The 13,109-nt window shown below is 34.5% G+C and overlaps 1 protein-coding gene and 1 pseudogene across 2 annotated transcripts in view; both read right to left on the bottom strand.

Annotated features, from left to right (window-relative positions):
* RAB27A (RAB27A, member RAS oncogene family) overlaps positions 1-13,109 on the bottom strand; it is a 62,243-nt gene that overhangs the window by 14,933 nt on the left and 34,201 nt on the right. For both annotated transcript variants that reach the window (XM_016158166.2, XM_016158156.2), the window contains 3 exons: positions 9,251-9,425; positions 3,134-3,219; positions 1,396-1,499 (listed from right to left, as the gene is read on the bottom strand). In XM_016158166.2, the coding sequence (XP_016013652.1) occupies positions 1,396-1,499; positions 3,134-3,219; positions 9,251-9,403 (343 nt within the window). In that variant the 5' untranslated portion in view covers positions 9,404-9,425. The remainder of the gene's footprint in view (positions 1-1,395; positions 1,500-3,133; positions 3,220-9,250; positions 9,426-13,109) is intronic.
* LOC118600647 lies at positions 425-543 on the bottom strand (annotated as a pseudogene).

Consider the following 13,109-nt stretch of genomic DNA (forward strand, 5'->3'; position numbering starts at 1 on the left):
GCAACTCAGCCAGGCATTTAATCAAGTGAAGTCCAGTAAGCATAACTAAATTTGGGCAAACTATATTTAAAGTATTAAATAGCTCTTCAACTCTCAGAGATCAACTTAGTTGAGAAAGAGCAAATAAGGCATTGAACTGAAAGCCAAAATCTCCCTGTCCTTGAATAAGTCTATTACTAAGGCTCAGTGTCATCCTAAAATAGGGACACACCATCTGTCTGAATGTCCTCACAGGGTGGTTGTGAGGATCAGATACAAGGGTGTGAAAATGCTTTGAAAATCACAATGCACTACACTAAATTATTTATTTAAAAACTCATATGTTTATTTTATTTTTTTATTTTTTAGGTGAGGAAACCCTTGGTTGACCTCACAGATTGCAAGGACCATCAGCTTGCAATCCCTTGTTTTTTTTTATTTTTTATGCCTACAGCACCCAGTTTTCCTAGGTGGTCTCCCATACAAGTACTAACCAGGCCTGGTCCTGCTTTGCTTCCAAGATCAGACAGGATCAGGTTTATTCAGGGTAGCATGGCTATAGATAAAAAACTCATGTTTTTAACTAAAGTTTTCTGCTATCAAAACCACAGGCAATTACCCTTTCATAATACCAAAACACCAAGCAATTTTTAAGTAGGAGATTAAAAAAAAAAAAGAAATCTTCATTTTTAAAGATTTGGATGTTAAGAATTTAACATGACAGCCTTCCCCAATAGATTCTCTAGGTTTACGTTAATATAACCAACAGAGGAAAGTATACATATACAAGCCGTTATTTGGTCAAGTGGCAGGATTTTAAATGGCTACTACCAATCATTTAAGAGATTAGAATCTCTCAGAATGAAGGTTTATAGATAATATGCTGGGAACCACTTGCCAAAGCAGTTCTAGGGTTGTTCATGACAGAGTCCTCCTGGCAAATGCTCTGGCCCTAAAAGCAGAAAAGGGATCTCTAAACACAGAGACATGGAGCCAGTGTTATGAACCGTTAAGCCTTCAAAAGGTATTTATGTCTGTGTATTATATGTTTTAAATCCTAGGGTGGTACAAAACTTGATAGCACACAATAGGCTGACAGATACTAAATGATTTAACTTTCTATGCTTCTATATCCTCATCTATAAAATGGGGATAAGAGTCCCCTCTGTGGAAAAGACTAATAAAGAGATTACATGGAAAGCACTGCTTTATACCTGGAGCACAGGAAGTAGTCAACAAATCAAAGTCAGCAAGACTAGGAATGGCTGAGTATTTCAGTTATCTTTGTCATTAAACTAAAAGCTTTGCCATTTTTAATAGTACTAGGATTTCCCCCAAAACAATTTACAACAAATGTAGAATACAAGAGGGCATTTTATTATAGGGAGCAGGAGGCTGGGAGAAAATAACACTTACTTATCCAGTTTCTGACATTGAGGAAACTTTGCTCATTTGTCAGATCAAAAAGCAGGAGAAACCCCATGGCATCTCTGAAGAACGCTGTTGTCAAGCTACGAAACCTAGGAATATAAAAGCAGGTCAGCTAAACCATGGTTCCACTCCTGAAATAGAAAGCTACAGCAGTGCTCTCAGCCTCTTACAATAGATAATCAATAACAAATTAGATGTTTAATAATGTGCCACTGTTTCTAATAACTTCATATTACATATGCATTGTATAGCTTAGTTACATAAAATTTAGTCAATTATGATTTTATAAATGATACCTTTGACAGTATAAAATTACATGTATAATCAATACACTAGGTATCTTATAAAATATAGGAAATAGCTATCTGGACTTTATTAAAATGCCAGTAATTATCCAAAGTTATACTTGGAATTCTTAAAAATAAAGGCCTGTATAAATTAAAATTTTTTTAAAAAAAATTAGATGGCATTCCAAAAGTGTATAAGACAGTTATTTATCATTTATGTAGGTTAATGTGTTAACAGATCATACAATTTGAACACTCAGCCTGCTAGACAGGGATGACAAGAACTAGCCTGTGATCTTTTAGTCTCACCCAAGAATTTATTGTACAATAAAGATTTAATAAAGCCAAAAGAGATAGTGCTTGCTGTGTGTTTTCCTTGCCCTGTGAAAGCTTGGCTTGACTTGACATTACAATGTATTCCATTATGACTTCTTAATTTCAGTCTCAACAGAGTCTCTTATCACTGATAGGCTAATTTCTTAGGCGTAGTATTTACTCAGTATCTGTGCTTTCCTGGTACTCTCTCTCCCAAGGCTTTATGCTGCTGTCTCCCCTCTCTCTTATTCTAACAGCTTCCTCTTACTTTGCCTTTATGCAATGCCTTTAACTGACAGGGAAGAAAATACTGGTATGAATTTGTCATCTAATCTGCTATTTTAAGTTTTCTCAAATATTTCTAATTAATGTTTTTATAAAAACAATCCTTATCTTTTAGAGATGCATACCAAAATAATTATGAATGAAATAATCTGATTTGGAATTTGCTTCAAAAGAATTTGGGGGAAAGGTGAACAGGAATGAGGGGTATATGTGAAATAAGACTGGCCACAACTTGATGACTGTTGAAACTGAGCAATGAGTACATGAGTTCATTGTACTATGCTCTCTACACTTTTGTGTATATACTGAAATTTTTCATAATAAAAAGTTAAAAAAAAAATCCTTCAAGGAATCTGTGAGAGAAAACAGAAGCCTTAACTAACTAAAAGCAACTTTACATCAATATTTCACGTAACTTATTTTGGTCAAGCAACTTCTCACCATATGAGTTAATTCCAACCAGATTTTCCACTAGGTGTTAACAATCAAGTAGGAATAACGCATGTAACTCTGTAGCTTTTTTTGTAGCTGAGTAAATAGCAAAAGTAATTTGAGAAAAGTGTGCGAGCCTTAAAAAAAAAGAAAGAAAAAGAAAGAAAAAAGTCCATAAGTAAGATGGTCCATTTAGAAAAGGATTCATTTTCTCTTTGACCTTGTATGAAATAAAGCCACCATTATCATCTCAGACTGATCGATTTCCTGCTAATTTGGTAGCATGTCTTATCCAGATGTAAATCAGCTAATCAGCTAGCCTTTTCCTGTGCATGGTCACGGTATTAAGTGTAGTTGTTTTCTCTTTTCCTCCAGCACGAAGCACATAACTGAAGATCTCATACCTCTCCTGCCCTGCTGTGTCCCACAACTGAAGGTGGATCCTCTGGCCTCTGCCAATGGCTCCATCTGGCCCATTGGCCCTGTACACCTAAAACAGCAAAATAAAAGAGAAAAAGAGAACTTCTGAAACCAGCAAACTCTTCTCACTTTCCTATTCAGTACATGTTCCCTGAGAATCTGAACTTCTAAAGAGAACCCTGTTGGAATACAAGTTTATTTGTATTTTATCCCAAATAATTGTCTTTGGATAATGTAATAATTTGCGTTAACATATATACATTATATATTTTTGTAAATGTATTATGAAAGGTATAAATAATACATAATTTATATAAAAATAATTATCAGCTCACCTTTCCTCAAAGTTACCTCAGGTCACTTATTTCAAGAAATATTATCTTTCTAGGATTTTCCCCTTCCCATCTTTAAAAAGTACTATAGAACAATTTTATTAGGAAAGAACTCTGAAAATCTCTTTCTCCATAAAAGCAATGAAAACACTGGCAAAAACTCAAAATCAACTTTATAACTCTAAATATCAGTAAAAACAGTAAGTTTTGTACTGTTTTAACTTGTCCTATTCTCATGCCCCTCTCCCCGCCTCCACAGTAGTCTTGAAAACCAACAGATGCATAACTATGATAATTGTGAAAAACATCAGCATAGCAGCCGTAGGCAGTGGAAGCAAAACAGATTTGGAGCTCCTCCCAAAATCTCATCCCCAGAGAACTGAAAGCCGCCTGTCAAGCTCCATTCTCAGGCCTTGTCTTTGTTTTACCCGACTCAGAGCTTGCTCTATGAGCATAACCCTACCCTTAGGTCATTGCTGAAAATAGTCAGTAGCAAGTATTTAACATCACAGGTACCAAAGGCAGCAATACCATTTGGAGTTACCAGAGAGGTCTAACTGAAAAAAGAAAAAAAACTTAAAAAAGAAAAAAAATAGGAAATGAAGCGTCCATGGGGAGATTTGCAAAGTTCCAAAATATTCCTTGGAATCTACTGCTTATGGTTAGAGCTGTACATAGGCCTAGAGAATATTTGAAATGGCCCTAATCTCTCACCTCTGGCTGACCTTGAACCTCTTCTCAAGCACGAAGTGAAGGCTAAGGCAGAGTTGTAAACTGTCTAAAGGAGCATTAAGCACATGTCCCAATGAGTGTGCGCGCACGCACACCCACACCCACACACAGTCCCTCAGAAAAAGCTGAGAGGCTCACTAGTTCAAGGAATTTAAGAAAATGTCTGTCCATTCATTAGCTGACCACTAAGTTAACTGAGCAGACTTCAGTAGCTGCACATAACAGAATTAACCCCAGAATGTCATTAAACAGACAGCAACAAGAAGACAATAAACAGCAAAAACAAGAAACTCTCAGAGCAGAAAGGAATCTGATCTCCAGACTTACCACATTATATTATTTTAAATGTCTAGTTTTCGACAAAATTTATGAGACACACAAGGAAACAGGAAAGTAGGGCCAATACTTTCCCATACACAGGAAAAAAACCAACCGATATAAATCATTAGTGAGGAAGCCTAATGTTGAACTTATTAGACAAAGGCTTTAAATCAGCAATTATAAATATAGTCAAAGAACTAAAGTAAATTGTGCCTAAAGAATTAAAAGAAAGTATGAGAATAATTCCTTACTAAATAGAGACTGTCAATAAAGATAAATATTATAAAAAGAAGTAAATAGAAATTCTGAAGTTGTAAAGTATATTAACTAAAATGTAATATTTACTAGAGGGGCTCAAGAGCGGGCTTGAACTAGCAGAAGAAATAATCAATTTGAAGATACATCAATTGAGATTACCTAGTCTAAAGCACAGAAAGAAAAAAGAATCCAAGGAAAAAGAGTTTCAGAGGTTTATCAAACAGCATCAAACATACTAACATGTAAATACTGAAAATACTATATAAAAGAGGAGAGAGAAAAAGAGGCCAAAATTTTTTTTGAAGAAATAATAACCAAAAACATCCCCAATTTGATGAAAAATATTTACCTGCATATTCAAGAAACTCAGCAAACTCCAAGAAAGATGAACTCATAAAGACTGACTAGACATATCATCATCAACCTTTCAAATCCAATCTCGAAAGCAGCAAATGAAAAGTGAGTCCTCACCTACAAGGGATCCCAACAAGACTAAGAGTTGATTTGACTGGAGGTCAAAAGGCAGTAGGATAACATAATCAAAGTGCTGAAAGAAAAACGACCAGCAACCAAGAATTCTATATCCAGCAATGCCATCATTTAATATTGAAACAGAAATTAAGACATCTCCAGATAACCAAAAATAGAAAATTCTTTGCTAGCAGACCTGCCTTATAAGAAATAATAAACATAATGCTTCAGGTTGAGATGAAAGAACACTAGGCAATAGTTCAAATCCACCCAAAGAAATAAAGAGCACCAGTAAAGGTAACTACATAGGTAAATATAGAAGAAGTATAAATGTATTTCTGTAACTTTTTTCTTCCATCTGATTAAAACACAACAACACAAAATAATTATAAATCTGTGTTGAAGGGCACACAGCACATAAAGATATAATTTGTATAACAATAATAGTGCAAAGGAAAGAGTAGGAAATGGAGCTATATAAAAGCAGAGTTTATACAGTATTGAAATTAAGTTGGCATTAACCCAAACTAGATTGCTAAAAATTAAGATGATAATTATAATCCCCAGGGGAAACTATTAACAAAATAACTCAAAAAAAAAAAATATGGTAAAAAAAATAACAAGGGAATTAAAATGGTATCCTAAAAAATATATAACCAAATAAAGCAGTCATGAAGAAATAGAGAAATAAAAAACATAAGACACATAGAAAACAGGCAGCAAGATGATAGATATAAATTCTACTTTATCAGTAATTTTCTTACATGAAAATGGATTAAAGACTCCAAATGAAAGAAAGAGACTGGCAGAGTGATCCATCAAAGTGTCTAACAATAGATGGTTAGATAAAGAAGATGTGGTGCATATATACTGAATCAGTAATCAAAAAACTTGACACAAGGAAAAGTCAGGCCCAAACATCTTCACTGGCGAATTCAATCAAATGTATAGAAAAGAATCAACATTGATCCTTACTAAACTCTTCCAAAATATAGAAAACTCATCTCAACCCATTTTATGAGGCCAATATTATCCTAATACAAAAACCAAAGACATCATGAGAAAGAAAAGAAACTACACACCAATATCCATTCTGAATAGACATTAAAATACTGACAAACAGAATCCAGCAACTTATAAAAAGGATTACATACCATGACCAAGTGAAATTTATCACAGGAACAGCAAGATTGGTTTAACATACAAAAATCAATCAATACACCATAGTGATATAGAACTAAAATAATAAAGGACTAAAACCACACGACCAATTCAATAGATGCAGAAAAGGCATTTGAAGAAATCCAGCACCTTTCATGATAAAAACACTCAACAAGTTAGGAATAGAAGGGAATGTCCTCAACCTAAAAAACAGCAGCTTATATTATACTTAATGGTGCACATCTGAATGATTTCTCCCTAAGATAAAAAACAAGACATTTTACTAGAGGTGCTTACCATGGCAATAGGGCAAGAAAAAGAAATAAAACATATCCAAATTGGAAAGGAAGAGGTAAAACAGAAAATGATGTGATCTTTAACATAGATAATTCTAAATAATAAATACACACTCAATAAACACACACACATACACGATTAGAACTAATAAACAAGTTCAGAAAGATTCCACTACACGAGATTAATTTATGAAATAAACTGTGTTTCTATACACTGGCAATGACAATTCAAAAATGAAATTAAGAAAACAATTTACAATAACATAAAAAGATTAATATACTTAGGAATAAATTTAATAAAAGAAATGTAAAACTTATACTCCAAAAGCGACAAAACATTGTTAAAAGAAAGAAGAACTGAATAAATGAAAAAAAATTCCATGTTCATGGATCAGCAGACTTAATATTGTTAAGATACCAATACTTTCCAAATTGATCTACAGATTCAATGCAATCATTATCAGCATATCAGCTGGCTTCTTTGTAGAAATTAACAAGATGACCCTAAAATTGAAGTTGAACCACTATTCAGACCATACACAAAAATTAGCTCAAAATATATAATAAACTTAAATGTAAGAGCTAAAATTCTTTGTGTATTGTATGTCTAATGAAAACATTTATCTAGAATATGCATTAAAAATCCTCTTAAAATTTAACAACAAAAAGACAACCAATTTCAGAATAGACGAAGGATCTGAATAGACGTTTCTTCAAAGATAATATACAAGTAGCTAATAAGCACATGAAAAGATGGTTGCTTGATAACATCTATCTCCAGGGAAATTCAAGTCAAACCTACCTGAGGCACCATTTCACACCTATCAGAATAGCTATAGTCATATAGACAATAACAGGAATTGGTGAGGATATAAAGAAATTGGAACCCTCATATGTTGCTGGAAATGTAAAATGGTACAACATCTTTGGAAATTTTGAAAGCTCTCAAAGTTAAACAGAAAGGATTATGGCCAATCAATTCTACTTCTAGGCCTATACACCCAAGATATTTGAAAACATAAGAGTACACGAAAGAAAAATGTATATGAATGTATATGGAAGCATTATGCATAATAGCTAAAAAGTCAAACAACCCAAATGTCCATCAATGGATGAATGAATAAATAAATGTCCATCGATGGATGAATGAATAAATAAATATGATATATCAATACAATGAAATGTTATTTGGTCGTAAAACAAAATCAAGTTCTGACACATGTTACAACATGGATGAATCTTGAAAAACATTATGCTAAGTGAAAGAAGCCAGACATAAAAGGCCACATATTGTATGATTCCATTTGTATGATATGTATAGAATAGGCAAATCCATAGAGAGTGCATTAGTGGCTGTGGGAAAGAGAAATAGGGAATGACCACTAAAATGTACGAAGCTTCTTTTGAGGTGATACAACATTCTAAAATTAAAAAGTAGTGATGGTTGTACAACTGTAAATATACTAAAAACCACTAAATTGTACACATTAAATGGGTGAATTTTATGTTATGTGAATTATATCTCAATAAAGCTATTTTTTAAAACAAGGTTATAAAATGAGAAATAATAAATATAATCATACATATATATTTATTCTACCAATTACATGGCAATACTGAAAATTTCATGAAGACTCTATTCTCACTCAGTGGGTTTGAGTTTCTATTAAGACTCTGGTAGTGGAAGGAAAGACTCAGAGTGGTAGGAGAGAATGAATGCTTCTGTCCTAGAAGCCAGAGGCCCTGTTTCTTTCCCAGGTAGAATATGTTCCACTGAAGAGTCTTTGTCATTAATCTCCTGACCACTTGTTGACCTGCTCATGACAAGTCAATTTTTTAGCAAGAAATGTACTTCACGGAGAAGTCCATCTTCACTCGGCAATTCTGACTCAGTGTCTTCCTGGCTTCCCCTCCACCACCAGAAAAACTTTGTCTTGTTGTCCATTAAAAAAAAAAACAAAACAAAACAAAAAAAACTTCTTCCCTCCCTCATCATTCTGCGGAATCTCGGTTCCCTTGGCTACTTCCCAGATCAACATGTACTACCAGCACAGCATTCCCACTCCTACTCCAACTTCACACTCCTGGCAGCAGTGATGAGTTCTGCCATTTAGTGTTCCATGTGGGATTCTGAGGCCTAATTAAGAGAAAAGCCATTAAGAATGATATCAAAGGTAGAAGAAATAGCTCACAAAACAGTACTATAATGGGCCAGGTGGTTTGTGGGCTTCATGGCAAAGGTAGACAAATAAATTTGTGGAGTTCAGAGGGAAGATACAAGCCAAAAAGGTATCAAGGGAAAGCTGAAAAGAATCTTCACTTTTACTTTATCTGCTTGGGTTTGTATAAAGCATCCCTCGGCACAGCCCTTTAAATCACATTGTCCAGATTGAACATAATACACTTTCATATGTACCCTTTAATTTTAGATTCCCACCTTTGTCCTCCTAATTCCTATAAAATTAACTAAACAGACAGGCAAATGTGGGCTTGGAGATCATATTTTTATAAAGAAGGATACAGAACTTACCACTCTCTTTTCCCTGAAATCAATGCCCACTGTTGTGATAAATTTGGAGTTAAATTTACCATCCGTATACTGGTAAAGCACACTGGTCTTCCCTACTCCAGAGTCTCCCAAAGCTAAAAACTTGATGAGGTAATCATAGTCTCCATCAGACATAATGAAGAACTCAGTGGTTCACCTGCAAAATACAAACAAATGCATATTTACTTAAAATCCATTACCGAATATTAGAATCCTCCATGAGCAAAGTGACTTATTTTAATATCCAGTTCAACAAGTACTTCCATTTAATATCTATAAGCCTAAGGGTCCTGAGGAGAGGATTAGGTATTATTCACTTACCCCAAGAACCTAATAACTTGCTGGAAGTGTTGCTACTGAAATAGCAAGTAACAGTTTAGTTTAAATTTAATGTGTATATTATAGTACTGTTAAGACAAAAATTCCCAATAAGAATGATAATCGAGAAGATAATGGTCACTAAGTCCTAAATGCAAAATCATAGAGAATAAAAATTTTAAAAAAAAGAAAGGAGGAAGGAGAATATTCCAAAAATAACAATAATTCTTAGGGCACAAGTGATTCCGATTCCTCCTCCTTTTTCAAAGTCTCCTAGTTCCGGATCCTCGCTTTTCTCTTTTTTTATTTGGACACCTAGACAATTTCATTTATTTTACTCTTTGTCACATGTTTTTACAGTCCCTTCGAAGACAGTGCTAAATTCACAAGTAAAATCTGGCTTGTAGCTTCCTTATATAGTATAATTAAATGCTACATATTAAATTAGACTTTTCTGGACTATCACGGCTCGCTTGGGAACTGAGTTCCAGATTTCAGCAGTCACTGCTCAGAAACTAGAGTTACACCATGAAGGACTTGTTCGCCCATACTTGCTTCAGTATTCTAACAAGAACTGCGATGGATTTAGCTCTTCATGTTACAGAAGAAAAATTCCTGTTTTTACCAGCAAGACCTAACCACACTTATTTTTTATCCTTTGCAATCAGCACTTCTCATGATTTGTTTTTATCCCCTACATAGATTCAAAATATTCAAAATATCAGTCTGAGTAAAAGTGTATACAGTCTGTCTCTAGGGAAGGCTTATGTCTTTTTATTCTCCCATTTCTCATACCAATAAACTGTCCTGAAAATTAGAAAACTAATCAACTACCCTATTACCATTGACAACTCAACCTGCTCATTCAAGCACACATATTCACCCATCTACAAATCAGATTACCTACACTGGGTGCTGCTGATTTTCCTCTCATTGTCCCCTTTTCACCCAGCCCCATATCCAGGAACTTTACCACAATTCTCAATGCTTCCTATAGGATTATTTTCATAGATTTATAAAATTATTAAAATCTCAGTCAAGGACCTTTATTAATTTTCGAGGTTGCCTCCCCGACCCGATCCTCAATTTGGTGACTCACCTTATGCTCAAAATTCCTAAATGCTGAGCCCCAAGAGCCACTGCAGTATACTTCCTCAGAGTGCTTTAGTGCAGGTTTATGACTTCACATTCAGATACGCTGGTTGTCAATAAGGGCAGAGCCTCTACAAACGTTCATAATTCTATTTGCACACTATAAAGAGTGACACTTTACAGATGATGGATTGTCTATGTTATAGCTTTTGTTTTCACAGGTATAGGTTGCCAGTAGTAATGGTATATGATAGAATTCTTTTCCAGAAGATGACCATTTGGGTACAAAGAAATATTCTAATATTATATCACAGCATCTCACTTGGCTCCAAATTATTCAGAAACGAGAGCTAAAAACTGACAAGCATGTCCAGATAATGTTTGATCATTTTGGGGTTCCCCTCAAAATGAATAAGGAAGCAGCGGTAAGCAACTCCAAACTCTGCAGTAAGAGTGATGCAAGAAGACACTGCGGCTACCTTATTTCCTCTTTACTTTTAGTTTGAAAAAGTCAGTCATTTCTATAATTATGTTTTTATATGACTTAGGGTATAGGAAAAAATGCTGTCACCAATAGCATCACTGGTGTAGAATTCTCTAAAACCTCTTGAATGGAATTTAAAGACAAATGAAACTATCTCTGCTGCACTGAAAATGAATATATTTAGTTATCAGGAGAGAAAAATCACACATCTAAGTCTACAAATGATCTTCATGGGTTTTGTTTCCTAGTCATGTTGATAGCAATACATAAGTTTGTTTCCAAACCAAGCCAGCACAAAGGAAGTGTTAACAAACCAAATACCACAACTGAAGGTATAGATACCACCATCAGTTTTAATAATAGTTTCTACTGTTCAGAGTGCATCTTTAGACAATTATCTGTCTTGTTATCTGAAAATGAATGCTTAAAACTTTCATCATCCAGGTTCAGTTTTCTAAAGGATAAAAACAACCTGGAGAGGTTAACTCATTGGTGTAGTCTAGAACATAGGTCTCCTAACTCCAAGTCCAATGTCCATTCTACCCCAAGCTTCATGCCATTACTTAAGTTTTCAAAAGTGCATGTTGGGCTCAAAAGTGACTAGGTATAATATCATACGAGTTAACTTATCATGAAACACATGACCTCTGAAGTCAAGCAGAGCTTGGTTAAATCCTATGTTTCCCACCAACCAACTACCCAGATATCTTTGAGTCTTGGTTTTGCATGTTTCCATTCTATTAAAAAGAAAATAATATACACTACCTCACACCACCGTTCAAAGGATTGAATGGAATATTCTTTGTGGAGTGCCCAGCGCAACACTTTGCATATGCTAGGTATTCAGTAAATGTTAGCTCACTTCCTTCTCCCCATTCTGGAAAGATCAGACTGGCTCTGAAGACCTAGAACAAGTTCTGAAATTGCCATTAGGCAACTCAAAACCTATATTTCTACCATAGAAGATTGCTGATTTCCTCAGAGTAATTTGCTGAGTCAACAAAGATCACTTTCAAACTAATTCTGATCTTTTGAGGCTGGTTCAAACACTTTCAATTCATTTCAAATAGATAAGGTCAATTTCAAAAGAGTTGTAACCCACTTAAAAACAGGTTCAAATCTGTATAAAACATTTCAGGCCATTCTAACAAGTTCATACTTGTTCAAAAGAATCTAATGATTCATAATAGTGCAGAGTGAAAAAATTGAGTTAAAGGGGGTTCTACATACAAAACCATTTTTGATTGATCTAAAACCACTCTGGCTAGAAAACCAGATGTATCTAACCAAAATTATTCGGGTCTGGTTTAAATAGCTCAAATTGCTTCAGACTGATTTTAGCTATCTCTAATAAGTTCATACCTGGACAAATAAGTTCTGAGCGGCTCACATAAAGTTTAAGTGGTTCAGAGTAATTTACTGAATCAAGTTAGTGCCAACCAATTAAATCTATCTCCGACTCGGTCGTACTTGCTTGAATTTTATCAAACTGCTTGTAACTAGTTCAAGTTACTGGCTTAGACTGGTAAAAACTGATTCAAAGCAATTCAAATTGACTGATCAGACATTCAAACAGTTCAAGACTAGATGCATAAAATTATAATCAGAAGCCCCAAAAGCAATCGTTTGGTGCTTTAAATTTGCACTGAACCAACAAACTTAAAATTTTACTTATAGTTACCTCAGTTGAAGGTAGTCTGTACCCAAAAGTTTATCTCCATCACAGTTTCTTTCTACATTTGAACAGCTTATACATGTTGGAGTACAGCAAACAGGTTGGGAAAAAGAAGTACTAGCAGAGAAGAATATGATAAGTAACAGGGAAAGGTGTGATGAGTAAAACAGTCTTCCTTGGTTGAGAGCTCACCTCCTGTTTTATCTCAGTAAAATATTAACCCATAATCCAACAATAAAACAGAAATTTCAGTTGGGGAAAACTTTTAGCAA

Source organism: Rousettus aegyptiacus, unplaced genomic scaffold (assembly GCF_014176215.1).
Source record: "Rousettus aegyptiacus isolate mRouAeg1 unplaced genomic scaffold, mRouAeg1.p scaffold_m13_p_3, whole genome shotgun sequence".
Taxonomy (NCBI): domain Eukaryota; kingdom Metazoa; phylum Chordata; class Mammalia; order Chiroptera; family Pteropodidae; genus Rousettus; species Rousettus aegyptiacus.